We start from the raw sequence: 24,178 nt of genomic DNA, 5'->3' as shown, positions 1-24,178 counted from the left end.
GCGGGAAGTGCAAGCCACACTGAGTGACACCCTAAGTGGATGCTCACACTGCTTCTCAAAGGTTGAAAATGAGGGGTGGAAGGAGGAGGCAAGCAAGGCCACCTCTCCACTTCACCCGCTGAGCCTGGAAGGTGGTGGGGGATGCAGGCAGCTCAGTGGTCTGAGGAAGAGGCACCCACCTCACTTGCAGATACCATCAGCAAACAAAGCCAGCAACTCTCCACTCTGCCTGCTGAGCCTAGAAGACATGGGACCTCCTGGAGTGGTGATGGTGGTGGCAGTGGCTTTTCTTCCTTCTCTTCAAATCCCTTCCCTCCCACCTTTGCTCATAAGGGTCTGGGCCTTTACCATGGACCTGGGTAGCCCTGGGCTGGTCGGGGCAGTGGCTCTTCCTCCAGCTTGTCAGCATCTCCTCTGCTCCATTCCTGGGCTGGTACTTACCAAGCAAGCATGCAAGAGAGTCAGCCAAAAGCTGAGAGGAGGAGGTGCCAGCAAGCTGAAGGCGAAGCCACTGCCCCAAATAAGCCAGGTCTGTCGGGGCCACAATGGAGCCTCGATCCCTGGCAAGCAAAAGAGGATGGGAAGTGATTTGAGTTTGAGGAGAAGGAAGAAAAGGTGCCACCGTCACCATCATTACCACACTGGTTTCTCCTATTTTTCAGTGATTGCAGCCCAGGAGTGGAGGAGCCATCGACAAGAGCTGTGCATGAGAGGCTATTGCCTCACCTCTCCCCACTGGTTAGAAAAGTGGGGCAAACATCTGTGCACCAATGGCATGTCAACCAGGGAAAGGGAGGTGGGCTTTAAACTGGTTTGGGTGGTGGAGGTAACAGAGGGAAAGTGTGGGACAGAGGTAATACCTCTGATGCAGCAGGAGGCTAAGGAGAAAGGAGTCACTGAGGCAACTCCCGCAGTGTTGCTTTGGTGGGTTTGTTGAGTGCTGACAAGCTAGATCTGCAAGCAACCAGTAGGATGCTTTCTTCAGAGTTCACCAGTGTCTCCTCCTTCTCCTCATGCCTCATGGTCCAGCTCCAGCAAATGGAAATATCTCCCTGCCTTTTCATTCCTGAGTTTTCTTTTTCTGCCTTTCCACCCGCCCCTTTGATATGGGCACTTTACCTGGAAAAATAGTGAAGAAGATGAAGTTGCAACATTTGCTTCACACACTCAGCAGTCCCACCATCACCTTATATGCTGTTGTGGTTGGTTTGTGTCTTCAAGTCATTTGCTGCTTATGGAGACCCTATGGGAAAATCTGTCATAGGGTTTTCTTGGTGAGAGGTTTTGTTATTGTTGTTGTTGTTGATCAGAAGCGGTTTGCCATTGTTTTCCAGAGAGTGTGATTTGCTCAAGGATCTCTGGTGGGATTCAAGCCCAGGTCTCCTGGAATTCTACTCTAGCACTCAAACTCAGAGACTCATGCTGGGTCTCGAAGAGCACCTCTTAAGGTGTTCACAGTTGCAATGTCTGCTGGGGTTCATGGCGTGTTTGCTTAAACTGGGTAGGACAGGAGAAAATTGCAAAGAATATGCCTTTTGACATGGACTCCCTGTTCTACAGCAGTGACACATCCCTTCTTATGCAGAAAGCATTATGTGGAGTAAGCTGGGACAGGAAAGGATAAGGAATAGGAGAACTCTTAATCCCACTCCCCAAACCCTGGGAAAACAGAGGGTGGATCAGTGGTTAGCTGGAATTTTGGTGGCCTTGAGACCAGAGCAATACTGGTAACATTGGTAGATTCTCTGAACTCATACTTACGTCACTTACTGTTAGATGCATATAGGGCAACCACACCCTTCCCCTCTCCCCTAAAAGTCCTGTACCACTAATAGCTGCATAGCAGTCAAATGTTCAACAAATACAGTATACCTTCTCCTGTTGAGGTGTTTTACAATTTATGTGTTGGGAAAGCTGAGCATTTAATGAACATTGTGCAGCTAGTAAGAGATTCAGAAATCCTGTGGTGAGAAAAGGTGACAAGTAGTAGTAAAGGTGTTTTCCTGTTTTAAAAGAAATGTTGCATTACATGCAGGTTCTGTGGTTGAAGAACAGTTTAAAGAAGCATATTTATCTCTGTGTTTTTCAGACTAAGTTTGCAAACTAAAAATGTGTTAGCAAGCACTCTCTCTCACTCTCACTCTCTCTTCTCATACACACATGCAGAAACATCTGCTGTGCCTCCTCAGCTCTCCAGATGTGGCAAAGGGCAGTTTGGGGAAAATTCTGCCACGTCCTCAGGGCTGAGCTGGTTCAGGCTAGTGACAACATATATTTATAGTTCTGCTTCATGATACTATATGCCATTCATGCAAGAACCGTGCTAGGAATTCATTCCTGTCAAATTAAAACCCATAGGCTTCACCTTAAGTGAGTAAGGCAAAGCACTGCTTGTGGCAGTGTGCATGGTGTACAGAGACAGCACAAGGCAATCTTAGTGTGCCTCTGCTTCTCATATTGACAAAAGCACACACTGGTTTCTTTTTCAGTTTACTCCTGGAGTGAATGAGAGGCAGGTTGTAGGTTTAAAGGTGTCTTCCTGTGAAAAGATGTATCAAAGATAGGTGTGAGCATGGGGCATGTTCACAAAGCCTTTCTTCCCACACATACCTGTGCTTGCATGCTGCATGCCCTTGTGTGCAACCATGAACCCCACCTATGTACAGGCATGTGCTCTCTCTCTCTCTCTCTCTCTCTCTCTCTCATGCACCAAAATGTATGTGCATGCCCAAGTGTGCCTACTTTTGCAGAGACTTCAACATGCATGCAAATCCACCCATCCATATTGTTTGCATACACCCCCATTCCCATCTGTACAGAGAAATGCAGGGATATACACCCAAAAACTTGCATCCTCAGATAAATATGTACTACTGTGTGCACACATGCACACACACACCTTATTCAACCTTGCAGCTTTAACACTGCCTTTGGTTTGTTCTGATAAGCAGTTCTTACTTTTTGCATTAAAATGATTTTACTCAATATTCAGTAATAATATGTACACATAATTACACACTTGCTTTTTGAAGGTGTGGTTGTGTCATTATGCACAAGGGCTCTGTGTGTGAGAGTGAAATTTGACACATGTACTGTACCAATATGCCTACAAGACTAAAACTATGCTGATTTGCTTTTTGAACCTTTTATGCGCATGTGCTCTAGGAGAATATGCAAGGGAGGCATGAAAAGATGGAGGGGAAGGGGCAGAAAAAGCAGTCAAACCTCTTTGGGGCCATGCAAGGAGAGGGGAGTAACTTTGATGGCAACTCCTTCCACACACACATACAAACGTACACACATAGTTGTCGTCCTTGTGGGAGGTGGGGCTTCATTTCATTTATGAGTATATTTGCATCCATTTGTCTGCAACTTCTACATTATTTGGGCCATTATTGATCATGCAAACTGAATCCATTAATCTATCTCGTGTAACGGGAAAGTTTCATGTTACAATGAACATAATGTTAATGTTGTTCCTAAATGTTTTTCCTTCAGATTCTATTGGTTTTTTTAAACCAAGTTTTTACTTTAACCACATAAAACTCTTTAAATGTAAATACATTTAGGCTGTGCGTATGCAATTGTAATTTTATGGTATCGTTTTAATTTTGCTAGTAGTTTATGTCACTACTGTTGCTATTATGTTCAGTGATATCCAGGAATTGCAATTTATGAGTAACGTTAGTACAAAGAACATTACTAAGGATTTTGTATGGTCTGGTATGGAAGGCGGTCAATGGTGAGGGTGACACCAACCCTAGTGATGCCTCTAGTCCTTAACCATCTTGTGGTTAGGCCAGTATTGCGCGCTGTATGTGAGGCTGCCTTCAAAACAGTTCAAAAGCTTCAGCTATTGCAAAATGCATCAATTAGATTGTTTGAGAGACTGCATTTGAGAGATCTTATAACACTGATCTTGCAAGAACTGCACTGGCATCCAGTCTGCTTTTGAGTTCATTTCAAGGTGCTGGTTTTGACCTACAAAGTCCTAAATGGATTGGGGCCAGAATGTCTGAAAGACTCCCTCCTCCCATTTCAACCTGGGCCAGTTTCAAGATTCTCAGCATAGGCCTTTTGCATGTCCCACAAAGCTGTGTTGGTTTGTACAGATGACTGGGCTTTTTCCGTAGCAGAGCCCTGATGATGGAATTTCTTCCCAAGGGATGTTAGTCTGGCTCAGACTCTTCCTAGTTTCCAGTAGGCTGTTAAGTTTGTGTTACATCACTTGGTCTTCAGTCTTTAAAATTAGATGTGGCTACTCTTGTTGTCATTATTGTGTACCTTCAAGTCACTTCCAATTTCTGGTCACCCTAAGGCGAAATTATCATGGGGTTTTCATGGCAAGTTTCTTCAGAGGGAGTTTGCTATTGCCATCCTCTGAGGCTGATAGAGTGTGACTTGCCCAAAGCCACCTAGTGGGTCTAATGGCTGAGCCAGGATTCAAACCCTGGTCAACCAGTGTCCATGTCCAATGCTCAAACCACTACACCACACTGGCTTTCACTAGCTGTATTAATTGTCTGTGACTTTGAACTAATTTAGTGGGTAGTTCTAGTATGTTCTAGAACTTTTTATTCATGTATTTATCATTTGAAATGCTTTATTTATCATTTTCCCTTTCCTTTCTTTCCTCAGACGGTTCGGGTCCAGGGGAATGACATCTCACACCGGCTTCGCCTCTCAGGGGTCCGGCGGCAGGACGAGGGTGCCTACGAGTGCCGTGTCTCAGACTATGGTGATGAGGACACCCAGGAACACAAGGCCCAGGCCCTCCTTCGCGTCCTGCCCAAGTTTGCCCCACCAGATGTCCAGGCAGCTGAGGCCGTCTCCCACATCCAGAGCAGCGGACCCAGGCGGGCCGGCACTGGCACTGGGACCAGCACCGGACGAGCTACTGCCCAGCCAGGCTTCGGCGGGGAGAAGCGCCTCTTGCCGGCCGCCCAGGGTGAAGCCGCTGCAGCAGCAGCATCTTCCTCCTCCTCTTCCTCAGCAGCATCTTCCTCCTCCTCCTCTTCTTCTTCGTCCTCCTCTTCTTCATCTTCTTCTTCCAGCCCTACAACGGTAGCCGCAGCTGCTGCGGCTGCAGCATCCTCAGCTTCCCCTCCACCTGGCAAAGCCACCCTCCTCCGGCAGCACCATGGATCAGGTAATAATAATAATAATAATAAATGATAATAATAATAATAAAAGGTACAGATAGTTCTTTGGCATGAATGTCTAGTTGTAACTGACTGTAGGGGGCAGTGCTCTTCTCCGTTACTAAGCTGAAGAGTCAGCATTGTCAAAGACAACTCCATGGTCATGTGGCCAGCATGACTAAATGCCAAGACACATAGAATGCTGTTACCTTCCCATCGAAGTGGTACCTATTTATCTACTTGCATGTGCATGCTTTCAAACTGCTAGGTTGACAGAAGTTGGGACAAGTGACAGGTGCTCCTGTCAATAGAAGTAAGCATCTTGACTGAGGGAAGTAATAGTGCCACTCTATTCTGCTTTGGTCAGGCCTCACCTGGAATACTGTGTCCAGTTCTGAGCACCACAATCCAAAAAGGAAGTTGATAAACTGGAGTATGTCCAAAGGAGAGTGACAAAAATGGTGAAGGGTCTGGAAACCATGAAGCCCTATGAGGAACAACTTAGGGAGCCAGGGATGTTTAGTCTGGAGAAAAGAAGGTTAAGAGGCGATATGATAGCCCTGTTTAAATATTTGAAGGGATGTCATATTGAGGAGGGAGTATGTTTGTTTTCTGCTGCTCCAGAGAACAGAACCTGGAACAATGGATGCAAGCTCCAGGAAAAGAGATTCCACCTCAACATTAGGAGGAACTTCCTGACAGCAAGGGCTGCTCAAAATGGAACACACTCCTTCCTTGGAGTGTAGTGGAGTCTCCTTCTTTAGAGGTTGGATGACCATCTGTCGGGGATGTTTTGATTGAGAGTTCCTGCATGGCAGAATGGGGTTGGACTGGATGGCCCTTGTGGTATCTTCCAACTCCATGATTCTATGATTCAGCCTTTCTCAGTAAAGAAAATGGCGTAAAACCTGAGAAACCATCAAACAGTAGTATCATAGGGAAATGGGTATAGTCATTTGTGGAAGCCCAGAGTCCTGATTAAGGCTCCGGAACCTGAAGTTCCCTATGTTGTTGCTGCCGTTGTTGTTGTTGTTGTTGTTACTGTGTGCCTTTGAGTCATATCCAACTTATGGCCACCCTAAGGCATTCAAACCACTATGCCATCCTGTGTGTCTTATAGCTCCCTATCCCTCCCCAAAGTATTCCCAAGCCACTCTTGGACTAGATCATATATGGACAATCTGGAATCTACAGGCTGCCCTTGGGAGTCCCTGTGTCAGCTTGCTTCCATCATTCTCCCATTACCACAACATCCCTCCTTAACCACCACTGCGAATGTAATCAGGCTTATGACTCTCCTTGTGCATCCTCTTTGCAACTGTAATCATGCTCCTGACAGCCTGCCAAACAGCTCTTCTGAGAGCTGAATGAAGCATGATTTAAATGGGAATATTGGTGCACAGGGAGAGTTATCCCTCTCCTCTTCATTTCAATCATATGCTTCTTCTCCCTTTCCCATGCCCATATCCATCTAACTTGTGGGAGGAGATACAACAATATCTCTGCAGTGAGACAATTTAAAATTCCCCATCTCTACATGCTAACAGGCAGGGGAGACTATATGAATGCACAGGAATCTTGTATGTGTGTATACATTTGCGTGCATGAGTATACATGTTTCTGGGCATGAATATGTCTGTGCACATTTAAAGGTGGTCACAGATCACATTGCCCATTGCCACATTCAGTCCTTAGTGGGGGAAAGTCACTTACCCTTGAACAAGACGGACCCTTTAGTCTCAGCAAAATTGTTCTTATTTATTTGCTTTATTAAATTTATATCACACCTTTCTCCTAATGCTGGAACTCAGTGCTGGTCACAACATCATGAAAAGACACATACAACAAAAATACAACACCTGGAATCCTGTTGGCATGCTAAGCCAGTGGGTGCCCTTTTTTCAGGATCAAGCAGTATTGGCGAAGGAAACCAAACAAGAGGAGAACTTACATATATTCTACAGCATATCCTCAAATGTTTTACCATTTGGTAGATTTATTGGAACACACTGTGGCTTTTCATGGCACTTAGTATATGTGGGCTAATTTCAGCTTTGAATGGACTAGGGTTTTATATGTATGTATGTATGTAAAAGAATAAATCAATTTCCCTGTATAGCTGATTTATGTAGCCCTACATAGACCGGCTGTGGGCTACATAGTACATATGCCCTAATGAAACAGCCAAATCAAATTGTAAATGGGCGCAGTGCCATGCTAACAGATGGGTATGAACATTTGCAGCTAAAAGAGCATGTCAGATATGTCTGTTAGGGCAAGATCCCCTGCCCAGATAATCTAGTCTTATCTAATCTATCTATCTCACTGTTCTGTATCTCTGGTAATTGTACATATCCGTGAATAAGGGACATGTTATTAACAAGTAATTTGAAGGCTGGATTAGTTGTTGTGCAGAAAATGATCTATTTTGGATCATGAAGCAATCATTTGCATGGTAGTAAGGTGAGGTAGCTAGAATACTAGGATCCTATGTAATATCCTGGGTTGCAGAATATGTTCTTAAAGTATGTAATGCAATGACTTTGTAGGGTCTGATGTGCGACTTCATGGGAGACCTCCTTGTATATGAAGATGAACTAGTCAACAATTTACACGTCTAGTGTGTAGCCACTTGCAAAATTGGTTTTGTAGTCAACATGCTGTCAAAATCTTGCAAGAGGTAAATTGAGGCGAGGGAAACTTAGCAATTGTAAGCAAAACAATTTTCACCAGAAAGCTCAACCAGTTGCATGATTCTATGCATGGCATGAAAAATAAAACTTGCCGCTGGAACTGAAAATTGTATTAGCAGTGGCACCCCCCTCATTCACTTATACAACTCCACCGCTGTTATGTAAATTGATGTTGTTGCTTATGACATATCCTATAACCATAAACCTGTAGAGATCTTAGTGCTCCAGGCCCAACAAGAGAAGGGGAAAAGGTACATTAGCATCTATTTTTGTATATGTGTTTGTTTTACCCTCCCAGTTGCTCTTCAGTTTTGTGATGTTTTGGCAGGAGTTTGCTGGATATTTTTATTTTTACTTAAATACGGGAGAAGCACTAGCAGCCCTGCATTTGTCTGATATATATATATATATATATATATATATATATATATATATATATATATATATATGGCTTTTTTTTCTCTCCCTCCATCCAGGGCTTAGCAAAATGTATGCATTTGGCAGGCAATTTGTGAATATTATGCTTCAAACTTCACTAAATGTTTTAATGCATTTGCCTAAGATAGTTTTCAGTATCCAATTTTATTACACTATATGGATTTCAGTGAGATAATACTCTGAACTCATGACGGTGAGGCATGAGGCATAGCTTAGTAGCATAGTCTGTGCTTTGCATGCAGAAGACCCCTGATTTCTCCAATTGCAAATGTAGGCCTACAGTGTCCATAGACCTCTGCTATAAGGTGAGAGACAGCACAGGTTTTGCATGTACAACGTCTTAGATTCTCCAGTTAAATGATCAAATAACAATGTTGGAGACTAGACTCCTATTCTTTAATATATATATATATATATATATATTCATTACAACCAAAACAGTAATAACAATAACTCAACAAAAGAAGCAAGTACACTACATTTCTATATCTGTAAAACAAACATATTGTGATAACAAATCACACTAAACTACAACTCTAACTACCTAAAACTAACAAAATGAAGTATTTTACAAGCACGGGGCTTTCAACTTTCCTGTCTGTGTCTCTTTAACATTAATCATTTCTCTTCTTCTTTCTATTCAAAGTGTATTAGCAATACACTTAAAAATGAATACCTGTAATATTATAATGTTATGTCGTACTTCAAAGAAAAATAAATACATAATAATAATAATAATAATAATAATAATAATAATAATAATTTAAAATAAAACTATAAACCTCTACTTTATAACACAATGCCTTAATATTATCTTATATTTCAGAAGAAAAACTTAAAATAAATCTATAGGCTTCTACCTCTACGTTATAAAAATGTTTGCTACTTAAAATCCCTTAATCCTCCCACATCACTGCTTCTTTTCCATATAGTCTGTTACCAGCTTTCACTCATTTAATATTTTTCATGCATTAAAGTAGTCAACTTACATATTTCTACAAATTCATATAACTTTAACAACCAGTCACTTTGAGATCAAATCTGTGTCTCTTTCCATGTCTGAGCATAGATCATTCTCTTAGCTCTCGTCATATACTGCATAACTCTTCCATGCTTCCTCTTCAACTTTTCATCTAGACTTCCAATAAAAATAGCTTCACTTTAAATTTTATCTTCAGAATATCTTCCATCATCATATGAATCTGAACCCATTTTTTAAAGCTTTTTCACAAGCTACTTGTGAAAGTACTCACTTTAGCTACTCCATATGATAAAAAAGTTCCTTCTTGCTTCTCACGTTTCCAGCATGAATTTAAAGAACCATTACACATGTTAGAAATTCTTTCTGGAGTTAGATACCAGAGGTACATCATCTTATAAAAATGTTCTTTAAGATCGTAACTTAAAGCAAACATAAAGCCCTTAGTCCACATCTTCTCCCATTGTTCCAAATGTATGTTGTAACCCAAATTTGGTGCCCATTTAACCATGCGCCATTTTAGTTGTTCATCCTCCATCTTTGTTTTCAACAACATTCTATGCATTTTAGATATTAACTTATCATCAGTTGAGCACAACAACTTTTCAAAGTCAGACTTTGATAGCTCAAAACCTAATGTTTTAATATCCATTTTATATCTTTCTCTCAATTCTCTATTAAAAAACCTAGAGTAGATGCTCCACCCTGAGCTAAGTAAACTACCATAGGCAGAGGAAGGAGGAAAGAAATGTCTGGAGGTGCATAGGCTACAAAGGAAGTAAGTCACTGAAAAAATAGGTGCTTGAAGCTGGCAGCTTGTATCTGCCTTCTCTTGTAGCCGCTATGTGACCCTGGGAAAAAAATACAACTACTAACATAATGCATCAAGAGGAGTCCAGCTGGAACAGATGCCCTGTTTGAGTCAGAATAGATTTAGGTTGGGCAGCTTTTAAATTTCTGCATGTTTTTAAAAACGGTTTTTGTTTGAATTAACATCTTTGTCTGTCTTTAGACATCACCTTGAGGGCCTTAATAGGCTGAACATGGATGAATGGGTGGGATGGACAGACAGATAGCTAGCTAGCTCAGCATATCCAGGGATCAGTCTTTTCCAACCAGCCATACATTGCATTCTGTCCAAAACTTGTTTCTTAAACTTTTTATTTACATATACCAAACACATATACAAACACAGGATTGTCCATGCCATTGTATTTCTGTTTTTTATTCGTGGTAGTGAAGGCTGGGCAGTGAAGGAAGTTGATACGAAGAGGATTGAATTATTTGAAATGTGGTGTTGGAGGAGAGTTTTACTGATAACATGGAGTGCCAAAAAGACAAATAAATGGGTCCTAGAACTAATTGAGCTTGAACTCTCTCTAAAACCAAGATGACTAAACTGAATTTGTAATATTTTTGACATATCATGAAAAGAAAAGACTCGTTAGAAAAAAACAATAATGCTCATAAAGTAGAAAGCAGTAGGAAAAGACGAAGAGCACATTGTGATAGTCTCAGTCAAGGAGACAACGGTCATATGTTTGGAAGACCTGAGCCATGAAGTTGACTTCTGATAAAGCTGCATGCCTTGCTTTAGAAATTGAAGAAATGTGCAATAAAAAATGCAATAAATGCAAATACAAAAAAAAAAAAAATGACCAAGTTTGCATGCAGATCACAAGCCACATGATGGCCCCCTCTGGTGTAGATGGTAGTGAGCTGGATGGACTAATAGTATGACCTGGGACTCTTTCACACTACATAATTATAATGATATGATTCCAATTTAACTTCCTTGGTTCAAACTTACGGAATTTGGGATTCTGCAGTGTAGGAAGATGCAGTTAAGATTGTCTTCCAGAACTACAAATTCTAGGATTTCCAAAGATGAAGCCATGGCAGTTAAAGTGGAATCATAGTGCTATAACTGTGAATGGTGTATGGCCCTGCTATAGGGCTGCTTCCTTTTAATAGGTGGAACAGAGAACATGTTTTGTATGTAGAAAGTCCTATAAGGTTCAGTTCCTGGCTTCTACAAATAGCTGGGCTGTGGAAAACCTTTACTTGAAAACCAAGGGAGGCACTACCAGCCACTGTAGAACAACTTTCCTCAAACCTAAAGGTGCTGGCCAGTAATCTCCATCATCCCTAACATGCTGAATAGAGATGATGGAAATTTTTAGCTAGGGATACATTCTGTTGGGGAACACTAGAACAGAGGATAGAGTGTCAGATGGACAAATAGTGTGGGCTAGGATGTCTTAAATCCTTTTTATATGCCTACATATATATGAATGTATATATATATATATATATGCAGTCCTCTTATAGACTTAGGAAACTAATATGATATTTGTGATGGCAATTCCATATTTAAATAATCGCATTTGTTGTTGTTGTTGTGTGCCTTCAAGTTGTTCCCAACTTATGTCAACCCTAAGGTGAACCTATCATGGAGTTTTCTCGGCAAGATTTGTTCAGAGGAAGCTTGCCATTGCCTTCCCCTGAGGCTGAGAGTGTGTGACTTGCCCAAGGTCACCCAGTGGGTTTCATGGCTGAGCTGGGAATCAAACCCTGGTTTCCAGAGTCGTGGTCTAACACTCAAACCACTATGCCACACAGGCCCTCTCAAATAATCTAAGAAGTATGAATCAGAGGTTGAGAATTTTACTTTCTTGGACTGCAGCTCCCAGAATCCACCCAGCCAACATGGCTTCTGGCCTATTTCAACTGGATAGATTCTATTTTTACAGGATGTAAACATGTATATGTGTTACGTAAGCACTAGGTTTTGTAAAACATGGAATTCTTACATTTTGTCATTGTTAGTTACTCCAGGAAAGGCAGATCCCTATGTAAACAACGTCTGTCTTCCCTTCAAACAGTTTCAGTGCAAAAAGATATACTTAAAGAATGATTAATTATAATTTCTGGGGCCTCGGATTAATTAATTACTATTATGGCTCCAGTTTTTAAAGAGTAACTGTTTGCTTGCTTTTGATTCAAATAGAACTCAACTTGTTACCTTTTAGCTACTATTTAAAAACTCAGAATATGACTAACTCTTTCTTCTGTATCATCACTCAATCTTAGAGATGGAAGGGATCTTCGGGGCCATGAAATTTGGCATCTAAAGATTCCCAAAAGATGTCCATCCAGTCTCTGCTTGAATACACGCCAGAAAAGAGAGTCTAGTGCTTCAGAAGAAATTACTAACTTTGCTTGTTAAAAACACTAAGAGGTATATAGTGCAACTGAGCGATTTAAAAGATACCCAAACTCCAGCAGCTATTCTACTTGCACTAAGTTAAAAAATACCAGGAAGGATATTATTCAGCATAAATGAAATCAGAATATGGTTCTTAAATGTCACTCGGTAATAAACATGCAAAAGGAACTTCTTATTAAACACGCATCACTAGCATTTTAAAAGCCAGGCCTATTAAGGACTCCCTTGGATCTTGGTAAGGTCAAGTGAGGGAACCAGCTTTTTTTGTAATGGGATGTTGATTAATTCCTAAACTGGAGAGCATAAAAATGTCATTAGAGTCTACAGGAGCAAACGAATAGCTAGTAGGACTTCTAGACTGGGGAAGTTAGTGATGGTTTGGAGGCGGAGGAGGAAAATTTGACAGTGCTTAATTCCTAAAATGAAAAATTGTGGATTGAAGCGTGCCTTGAATGTACATCATTTCTGCATAGAAACAAGCCAAAAGAAATTAGTCTTTATTGAGGCATATACTTGATGGATTAAGCCTCATTTCATTAGATGCATAAAGGGTTATTTTCTGGTGGCAGATATATTGATGCATATGTGTGTGCATGACAGCGAGTGTGGTGCAATGGTTAAAGTGCTGAATTAGGACTTGAGAAATCCAGATTTGAATCCCTGCTGACCTATGAAACTTGCAGTGTTTTTGCATCAAACAGCCACTCACTTTCAGGCTGACCTACTTTATTGAGGCTGGATCTACACTGTAGAAATAATCCAGGGTGATAGCACTTTAACTGCCATGGCTCCATGCTGTGGAATTCTGGGAATTGCAGTTTGTTGTAGCACCAGAGCACTCTGACAGAGAAGGCCTTATTCTGAGGCTGGCAGAATGTGACTTGCCCAGGATCTCCCAATGAGTTTTCGTGGTTGAGTCGGGATTCAGACCCAACACTCAAACCACTACACTATGTAGATTCCCATTCCAAATTAGATGGGCCTAGATAAATCCAAGACAGCCCTTGTTATGCTCACATTGGGAGTATTATGCTCACATTTGAATATTCCTCAAGGGTGAACCTATGTAATTTATTCTATTCAATGAGAAACCAAACAGTGTTTTTTGAAAAGGTATGGAAGATAGTTTCAGTTTCTTTTGGGAAAAAAATGAATAAAAGCTGCCTCTGAAAAAGATTTATATAGAAACATTACTGGATTGTTTGGGTTTTTGTCTGAACAAACTTCACAGTACTCAAAATGTGTTAGGCAGTAAACCCACAGTCTTGCATTTCATAGGGTTTGAAGACCTCTGTTGTTACATTTATGCTTGTTCTACAGAAACAGCGGAGCATGAAAGCCAAGAAATGCAAAAGATAGCATTCCTTCTTTTATAACAACCTGAGATGATGCCCCTTCATCCCCAGCCTAATGAAGATGCTGCATGCTTAATAGCTATGTAATGTTAAATGTCATTTGGAGAAGAAAAATTGAAAGCTATGAAAGAACAAGATAGAAAGGGACAAAATAGAAGAGTACATACTGTAGTTGATTTGAACCCTTAACAGGAGCAATACACACTGCAGTAATTAGTTGTAAGCCTCACTGTTGTCTTTTGCCTAAATCCAGTTGTTAGTCCCATATAGTGTAGACACATTGAACCAATGTAACTTTCACTAATATGGTCTTACCAACACTGCATTCAGTGTGTCTGCTGCAGTTGGGACAAACATTTGGATTAAGACCTATGGGCTGACTCCAAGCTTCTAGTCCACTAAAACATCCAGTGAAGTATATCTTAATATGTTAAATAGAGTAGTCCCTTAGTATCCACTGATATTTGGTTCTTGCCCCCCCCCATGAATATGAAAATCTGTGAATGTTCAAGTCCCATTAAATACAATGGCAGAGTAAAATGGTGTCCCTTATATAAAATGGCAAAATCAAGGTGTATGTGTGTGTGTGTGTGTGTGTGTGTATTTGTTGTTAACTGCCCTAGAGTCGATATCGACCCATGGCGACCCTGCTGATGAGACATCTCCAAGACCCTCTGTCCCCCACTGATCTGCTCAACTCCTGCAAACTTATAATTGTGAGCTCTTTAATAGAGTCTATCCATGTTGCATGCGACCTTCCTCTCTATCTATTTCCCGCTACTTTTCTTAGCATTACTGGGTTTTTCCAGTGATTCATGCCTTCTCATGATGTGTCCAAAGTACGACAATCTGAGTTTTGGCTTCTAGGGAGATTTCTGTCTTGATCTGCTCCAGGACCCATTTGTTGGTCTTTTTGGCTGTCCATGGAATCCTTAGCACTCTTCTCCAGCACCACATTTCAAATGAGTTGATTTTCTTCCTATCCTCCTTCTTCACTATCCAGCTCTCAGATCCATACATGGCAATAGGGAATACAATGGCTTGTCTGAGTCTAATTTTCATGCTCAGTTGTATATCCTTGCATTTTAGGATCTTCTCTAGTTCTTTCATAGCTGCCCTTCCCATTATTAATCTTCTGATTTCCTGGCTGCAATCTCTATTTCTATCGATGTTTGATCCCAGGTATGAGATTTCTTTTATTATTTCTATTTCTTTGTTGTCTAATTCAAATTTGTGTGGGTTCCCTGTGGTCATTATTTTTGTTTTCTTTATGTCCAACAATAGGCCTGTCTTTGCACTTTCTTCCTTAATCTTTCCTAGAAGCTGTTCCAGGTCTTTGAGGTTTTCTGCTAGTATTATGGTGTCTTCTGCATATCTCAGATTGTTGATATTCCTTCCTCCTATTTTCACTCCTCCTTCTTCTATATCCAAGCCTGATTTTATAATTTGATAAAGAATCCGTGGATACAGAGAGCTGACTGTAATTCTCTTTTTAGTTAACAGTTACCCTTTGGGGTAATCCAGATGTGTGTGTAGTAGTAGTTTTAGTAGTAATTTGGGGAAGATTCACTGAGACGTAACCCCGCCATCTAAACTAATCCAGCAACACAGCTATATGTTACCAGCTGTCCAGTGGCACTGTGAGGGTTATTTCAGTGTTTAGTAGCCCTGCTAGATAGTTTTACTTTAGCATGGCAATTCAAGGCTGGAAACAGACCAAGGGAGTACATTTCCCTGTTAGCTACTTTCCTATACTATTCTTATTGCTAGTAGGTCAGGCCTGCACACTCCAGGTTTCTCTGTTTGGTTTTGCTGCAGCATTATATACCCTTGCCCTGGGAAGGTGCATCCCAGCCCAGGAACCAGTTATCCAGCCACAGGGATCAGGAGTATTGCCCCTGGATAGCCTAGAGAGCATTCATTGTCTAGGGGTCCAGTTCTACCACTCACTGTGAGGTTATGCTGAAAAATATCAGCTAAAGAAATGCATTATTGATAAAGTGAGAGAAATGTGGGCCACTTGAAGGAACTAGATATTGTATAAAGGAGGCCTCTTGCAGACACTGAACAGCATTTTAGATCAGATTTATGGATGCATATCTGGGAGTTACACCTGTAGCAGATTTGTATTCATAGTCCCAGCATAGTCACAATCACGATACTATTGCCACTGAGCTGGGTATCTTCATCCTGGAGAAGATAAGGTTAAGATATGACAGCCCTGTTTAAATATCCTCATATTGAGGATAGAACAAACTTGTTTTCTGCTCCAAAAAGTAGGAACCGGAGCAATGGGCTCAAACAGTAGGAAAAAAGATTCCACCTCAACATTAGGTGAGACAATAAGAACTGTTCGACAGTAGAACACACTCCCTTGAAGTATGGTGGAGTCTTCTTCTTTGAAGGTTTTAAATCAGAGGCTGGATGGCCATTTTCTGGGGGTGTTTTGATTGTGAGTTCCTGAATGGCAGGGGTTGGACTGGTCTCTTCCAACTCTATGATTCCTTGTGGTCTCTTCCAACTCTATGATTCCACCCCAGATATGTGTTACCGGACATCAGGCGCACAGAAAGAAGTGAGTCCATTCTGCTGGTGAGTGGGGTCTGGGTGGATGATGTGTCTGCTCCTCTCCCACTAGCCATTGAGTTTCTGATGATCAGCAGCAAGATCCCTGCTGCACTTCCATATTGCAGTTTTGCTGGCCTGTAGGAGAGGAGATGGAATGGCACACACCTGCCCTCCAGAACGGACTCCCTTCTCACTGTGTAGCTTATGCATTGGAAAGTAGGTTTGGTGGTCAGACCGGAAGATGCTGCTTATCTAAACAGCCTAGGTAGTTATGTAACTAAGTAATGCATGTGGAATTCCTGCCCCTGTATTAATTTGTGGGATGGACACAGCCAAGAAACACCAGCAAAGGCACAGAGGGGAGAGGAGGCAGTAGTGACAAACCTTCCTTCCCTTCAAATCCTAGGCTTGGAGAATATTCAAACTGAGACAAGACATGTTGACCATGGATGAAGAAGGACAACATATGTATCTTTAACAGTGTGACCCTATTGATGTATAGACAGAAATACATATAATAGCAATTGCTCCTAGGCAAGTGCGGATAGTCTTGCAACCCTTATGTTTCATATGTAGCAGAACCAATATTTTCTATGAATACAAAGCAAGGTTTACATAGTGGGATTTGAAGCAGATAAGAAAAGCACAACAGCAGCATCTGCTAGCAAGTGGGTATTCTGTTGGTTGTGTTTGCTTTTATTTTTTTGACTTGCATTGTGTTAAGAATAAGATGAACTGATTATAGGTTTTTTAATTTAAGAAGTGAATCTTGTGGGATGTTCACAGTGACTACATCTCATTGTACTGCTGCTGCAAGCGATGCGGTGACAAAGCAATTGTGTGCATCAGTATTAAACAACTCCAGTAGGGTTTGCATTGGTAAAAGCAGGGGTGCCAGTGAAATGGGATTATTTGTCACAACAATCCTTAGCAACTGTTATTTTTTGCACTGCTGAGCTGTTACCAATTGGGAGGCAATTGGCTGTCATCAGAGAAGTGGAGCACTTCAGCAGAACAGCATCTGTGTTTTGATAAGATGTCTGTGGGCAAGTGAAGTACACCAGCATTAGGCTTGTCACCTTTTCTTCTTCAAAGTACCAGAAAGTTAATAGTCATGATACAACACATGCTACAGCAGCCTTGTGGAAAGTAAGAATTGTTCTCAGTGCTTACACAGTAGACCATCTGAAAATCCAGTGCATACCTTATTGAGTTCTGTGCTGAAAAAGATCTAAGCTTTATGTCAGTTTCTTACTGAGTCCTGACACTTCATTTGTTTTCATTCCAAGCTGTGTAAACTGGGGAAGCAGACAAGTAAAAGGAGACATGGTAGAAGTGTATGCAATTATGCGTGGGGTAGAAAAAGTGGATAAGAAGATTGTCTTCCTCATAATCTTGGAACCCAAGGTCACCCACTGAAGCTGAATGGTGGGAGATTCAGGACAAGTAATGCAATATACTTCTTCACATAGAACAGTGAACTCCAAACTTTTTCAGGATACTGGCTCCTTTCCTCTTGGGAGACAACCCTAGCACTCCCTCAACACTTATTTTTTGATATTAAGGGGAAGAAACTCTCCTAGAACATGGCCACATAGCCCGAAAAACCCACAAAAAACTATACTTCTCCAATACCTTGTGCTCGAATACAGCAACCACAGAATAGCTGCTCAGAGGAGCTATTACAGCAAAATTGTGAGTGCTGGGGCAGGGAGCTTTGGTCATTGAAGTTGGGGAAAGAAAATACCACCTTGCATGATGGCAAAAAAGAGACATACACATATGTAAGATGCATGCGCATTTGTGTATTCCACTGACAGGATGCCAGCCAATGTCTTGTCTTTTCCTCTCAATTTTGCATCCATTGATGAGATGAAACTGAACATCTGTAATACGCTGAGCCTTAGAGGTTAAGAAGCCTCTGATGGTGATTATTTGAGCTGCCCCAATGTCAGAGAGGTTAGAAGTGTCTCTGTCTGTTATTTTGTTCCAACGTGACAAATAGATATGACAACTATGAGGGTCTAGAGAAGGGGGATGGGAAGTCTGAGAAGCCAAAAGCTGGGGCTAGCAATGGAGCCCAAAAAATAAAAGCTGGATGAAAAAATGGCTGAATAAGTTAGGAGAAAACCAGGAAGGCTGGTCTGAAAAGAGAAGGGAAAGAGGGAGAGAAGAGACTTGCATCTGAGTGGGGGGGGGGGGGGGTGCTGAAGGGAAACAGTGTCCACACACTAATTTCAGATAACAAGCAAAATATGAGGTTGCAGTTCTTCCTATACATCTCAATGACAAATGTTAGTTCAGAGCTGATACAATATAACTCTTAGACAGGTAGCTGGCCATGCATTTTCCCAATATGTGGGCTGACACTGACACCCTGGATTCATTGCTGTGAAAGTGTACATCTTCTTCAGAAAAGGTTCTTTGGAGCAACTGTTCCTTGAGCCTTAGTGAATATTGTTATCCACTTAGTGGGGGCAGGAGCGAGAGGAGGAAGGATGAAAGCCATTGCAGTTGAGGGGAAGGCTGTTGCTCAGTAGTAGAGAACATGCTTTACATATAGCAGAGCCCAGGCCAACTGTGTGTTGCTGTAGTGAAGTGTCTAACAGGTTGAACTACAAATCAGGAAGTCATCCATTTAAAACCCATCCCCACCATGGTTGACTAGCAGCCCTGAAGCATATCATTCGTCAGCTTCAGTCTCTCTGTCTGCAATATGGGAGTAGGGACTAATAATACTGACCTGCCTTACAGATTTGTCGTAAGGATTGCAATTAGGTATGATCAAAGGCTCTTGAGTAAATTTAGCAGTCCTGAGGTAAGAGGACAGGCCCTTTTATGGATTAGTAAGAGGTTAAATAGTAGAAAATGGAAAGTGGGAGAATTGATTTATCACAATGGAGGTAAAAATGAGGGTCCTCAAAGGATCTGTATTAGGATTGGTGCTTTTTAAGTACTTCATAGCCCAGCTTTGGGATGAATGGGCAAGTTTGATGATGATGTCTATTTATTCATGGTCATAAAAACATCAAGGGACAATGATGAGCTCCAGAATGATCTGTTTGCAGCTAAGCACCAATACGTATATTTAACAGCTAATCTCAACAGATGGTGGGGGAGTAGAAAGATTTGACAGGTAGATCCAGGTTTCTGTCCCTGCTTTTGTCTTTGTCATTGTATACATTGAGATTTTCAGGCTTTACTTCCTTCCTACTTCTTCTCCAAAATGTTTAGTTGTCTCTTCCTTGGAAAAAGCAACCACTTATCTCCATAATGGCTGCAGGCACACCAGTTCTCATGAAAGTCAATTGTAAGCAAAGCTATGTTTTTTTTAAAAAAAATCTATCTTTGAATGGATTTTCAGAAACAAAAAAATGTAATATAATTTCCAATTCTTAGACTATTTACTTTTTTCAACAGATACAACCTCAGCAAACAAAAAACACACAAAAGCACTGTACTCTGCTAGAATAAATACCAGAAGTCCAACACAATCTGTATTAGGAGACTAGACATTCAAATGGCAACAGTATTCTAGCATTAATGAATGTAAAAGCCACCACTGGGAGAAAGTTCCCTGCTTAAGAGTTGAATTGCACAACTATAGTGTTAAGCTCTGCACATCAACAGCTTCACTTGGTCAAAGATAATATGCTCACAGTAAACAAAAATGAATGGATACTTCAGTTTCTGTTATTACTGCATAACATGCATATAGTGCCAGTAGTTTGGCTGGAACTGTGCAAAAGCAAAGTGACACAGTCCTTGCCTGGAAGCATCAGAATCCTTCCTTAGATTTGCAAGATGAGGCAGGAGAGAAAGGGAAGATACTTGTGAGGGTATTGAAGAGGCATATCACTTAGTGGTTAAAGAGCAAAAGAGGACAGGCTGCAGTGGATTGAGAAAGTTTTGCTAAACATGTCAGTCTCGAAACAGAAGAGATAGGAAGATGGAATAAAAAAGGTGCTCCAGACCCAAGTAGACATGAATGACAGAGACACCATAAGGACAAAAGAGACCAAAAGAGAGATGTAAGCCCATGTTACAAATTTAAATTAGTTTCAAAACTCTTTAAATGCACTTCCAAACAAGGAACCTTGGGGGTTATGATTTCACAAGGCAGCCAGAAATATCCAAACAAGCCATTTTTAGTACTTGTACAACATTGCATCCTTTAGATGAACCAGAAGCAATATTATGAAACTTGTAGTAGCTGGTGGATCCCACATCAGTGAATCAGTGATGTTTTAGACTGATCTTTAAACAGCTGTCCAAGAGGCTAACCCTATTTTGAGGCTAGAGTTCAACACTCTTGAGGTCTCCTTTAAATTCTACATTCGTAGTGGGAGTAGATTCATCACTCCACTGACATAGAAGCCACCATCCACCTCTGGAATGAATTAGCGTCAAGGTTGTTTCAATAAATTTGTAGTGGAGTTGTATCTGCAGAGAAAGTCACTGCTTTTGTGGAGTAGATGGGGCAAAGGCAAATTACTGGCAGCTGTACAGCAAATAAATAATCCCATGACCATCACAGGCACATTTGGGGAGGACACCGGAGAGATCCTTCTCCAAGACACTGGGTTTGATAGGCCCCTTCCATGTTGCTTTTCTGCCAGCATTTAGGCATGTCCTTTGGTGCTTAAACAATGTGGCAGAAACATGTTTCAAATGTGGTGCAAAATGTTTTTATCTTTTAATATGCTTTGCAGAGTTATAGTTAGAGATGTAGTCCTATAACTTTCAGTCACAACTTCTGAAATGCAGTATTTTGCAGTAGGGCTCAACTACCACTCATCAACTGTTACAGACACTGAGTGACATACAAGTTGGCATGAAATAGAATGTAACTTTCTTTGAATTTTCCACAAGTTTAATTACTCCTTTAGAGGTGACTTATACATAATTAATAGCTTATGTGATCTCTTCAAAATCATTTCAGCTTGTGAAGTTCTGTTATTTAACAAGGTGCAGCTTGAGCCTCCGTCATAATAATCTTGACATTTTCAGTCTTTGAAGGCACCGTAATGTGGATTTAGATTGCAGCCAGCTAACCATTCTCATCTATATCTGTGGGTGGGTTTTTTCCCCCCTCCACAATGCCGATCATTTAACCTTAGCTACACAGGAACTATCTGCAGAGTCCAGAAGAGTTACTTCCTTGGACTACAGCACCCAAACACCTCCAATAAGTGTGGACGGTATCCATGCTGCTGGAGGATTCTGGGAGTGGTAGTCCAGAAACATAACTTTTACAAGCTGTGGCTCTTTGAGATTAATCAGCACTGAGATGGAGGCATACTAGAGAGAAGGCACTCTGGGTTTTCTGCAAAGGGGTGGGAAGTCTTTTGGCAACATACTTTTACTTACCCCCCTTCCTGATAGGGTTCTTCTATTCCTGCTGGCTGTTCAGTTTCCCTCTCTAAGGTATGTAACCACCCAGAGCGCAAACGGCAAACAGCCTCTCTTGTGTCACTGTTTGCATACTCAAGAAGGGAGGTTTAATAGATAGTGACTGCAAGGAAGGGGCTATCAGAGTGTAGAAGCCCCAGGTATTGACTATGTGCCACCAGCAGGGATGTGGGCCTTGGTAGATGCCCAGTCATGCCTGTTTCTGATGCTGAACAGGTATTTTGTAACACTAACGGCTCCTAATAGTCCATTCAGATCCAAGCCACCTCACATTACTTTGCATTACAAAAACTGTAACTCAGAACAGCAAACAAGGAAAATATATGCCCTCAGTAGTGAGTTTAGCCTCTGCTACCATACAAATGCATTTTAAAGTCTTATTAGCATCATTGTTGTTGTTGCGTGCTTTCAAGGACTTTACGATGTATGGCAACCCTAGGGCGAATCTACTATGGGCTTTGTCATTGACTTCCCCTGAGGCTGAGAGAGAGTGACTTGCACAAGGTCACCCAGTGGGTTTCATGGCTGAGCTGATTCGAACCCTGCTCTCCAAAGTCACAGTCCAATAAATAAACCACTATGACATCCTGGCTCTCAGTGGCACAGAAGGTGTTAATTTGTATTTTAGTAGGCTTTGATAGATAACATTTGTTTTAGCTTGACAATTTGAGGCTGAGAAAAGACATGAAGGTTAGGAATGAAATAATGGAGTGAAATTTCCTTGGTTACCAGCCTGTTTGTACAGTTTCCGTGTCTACTGGGAGAGGAGATAGGTCACACCTGTGCGTTTCAATTTTCTTTGTTTATTTCTGCATTATAGAATCTTTGGGAATCCATCTGCTATTGGCCTTGCCCTGTATAGAGGGGATATACCTCATCCAGAGGCTCTGTTAGGCAGTCACAAGGAGGTGCTGGCAATGAGATAGGCTTAGTTGTTTAGGCCGCCAGTTCTACCGCTGGTTGTAAAGGGATGCTGGACCCCATCAGTGAAAGTACTGGGATGATTCTTTGATATAGACCACCTGCTCCATTACGTTTGTTGTTGTTGTTGTTGTTGTTGTTAAGTGTCCTCAAGTCGACCCTTACTCATGGTGACCCTGTGAATGAGACATCTCCAAGACCTCCTGTCCTCCACTGTTCTGTTTAGGTCCTGGAAATTTATGTCCATGACCTCCCTGGTTGAATCTAACCATCTGGCATGTGGTCTTCTTCGATTATTACTATGTGATAGCACCACAATTCAAAAAGGATGTTGAGAAACTGGGGCATATCCAAAAGAGGGCGACTAAAATGGTAAAGGGCCTGGAAACCATGCCCTATGGGGAAAGACTTAGGGATCTGGGGATGCTTAGCCTGGAGAAGAGAAGGTTAAGAGGTGATATGATAGCCCTGTTTAAATATTTGAAGGGGTGTCATATTGGGGATAGAGCAAGTTGGTTTTCTACTGCTCCAGAGAATATGACCTGGAGCAATGGATTCAAACTACAGGAAAAGAGATTCCACCTGAACATTAGGAAGAACTTCCTGACAGCAAGAGCTGTTTGACAGTGGAAAACACTCCCTTGGAGTGTGGCGGAGTCTCCTTCTTTGGAGATTTTTAAACAGAGGCTGGATGGTCATGTCAGGGGTGCTTTAATTCTGTGTTCCTGCATGGCAGGCAGTTGGACTGGATGGCCTTTCTGGTCTCTTCCAACTATATGATTCTATGACTTTATGATTCTAATATACGAACCACCATCTAAGGTTTTAAAAGGGGGTGGGGTGGACTTGGACGCTTGGCGAATATAAATATCTTCGATGATGGCTAAATGCTACCTTGAGGTCTAGAGACAGCATGCCTCTGACTACCAGCTGCTGAGGAACATGTGTAGGAGAGGGATAAAACTCTTTCATGTCCTGTTTAGGGGACTCCCAAGTGGCATCTTATTGCCTATTTTCAGAACTAGGATGCTGGACAAGGTAGGCTTTTGGTCTGATCCAACAGCTTTTCTTATGAACCTGGCATTTGGACTGAAGAAGTGTCACATGGTAGGTTGGGAAAGACTTCTGCTGGAAAGCATGGGCACCTGCCAGAGTTAGCAATAGCAATAGCAAGCACATTTCTATGCCACTTATCAGTGCACTTAAGCACTCTCTAAGCAGTTTACAAAGTGTAAGTCAATTGCCAACAAACAATCTGGGTATTCATTCTCGCAACCTTGGAAGGATGCAAGCCTGAGTCGAGCTTGAGCCCTTTCGCTGGTATTGAACTCGCAACTTTGTGGTTTGAGAGTGAGTGGCTGCAGTACAGGAATTTAACCATTGTGCCACCAGGGTTTGAGCTTGGAACAGTTTATTTATTAATTTATTTACTGGACTATAAT

General features: G+C 41.5%; 1 protein-coding gene across 1 annotated transcript in view; it reads left to right on the top strand.

Moving 5' to 3' along the window:
* The window catches only part of VSTM2B (V-set and transmembrane domain containing 2B), a 43,694-nt gene that overhangs the window by 13,471 nt on the left and 6,045 nt on the right, over window positions 1–24,178 (top strand). Inside the window, exon 4 of the mRNA XM_042480723.1 lies at window positions 4,639–5,149. Coding sequence (XP_042336657.1) covers window positions 4,639–5,149 — 511 coding nt within the window. The remainder of the gene's footprint in view (window positions 1–4,638; window positions 5,150–24,178) is intronic.

Source organism: Sceloporus undulatus, chromosome 8 (genome assembly GCF_019175285.1).
Source record: "Sceloporus undulatus isolate JIND9_A2432 ecotype Alabama chromosome 8, SceUnd_v1.1, whole genome shotgun sequence".
NCBI classification, from domain to species: Eukaryota; Metazoa; Chordata; class Lepidosauria; order Squamata; family Phrynosomatidae; genus Sceloporus; species Sceloporus undulatus.
Note: the sequence above shows the minus strand (reverse complement) of the source record. Positions and strands in the feature narration are given on the sequence as shown.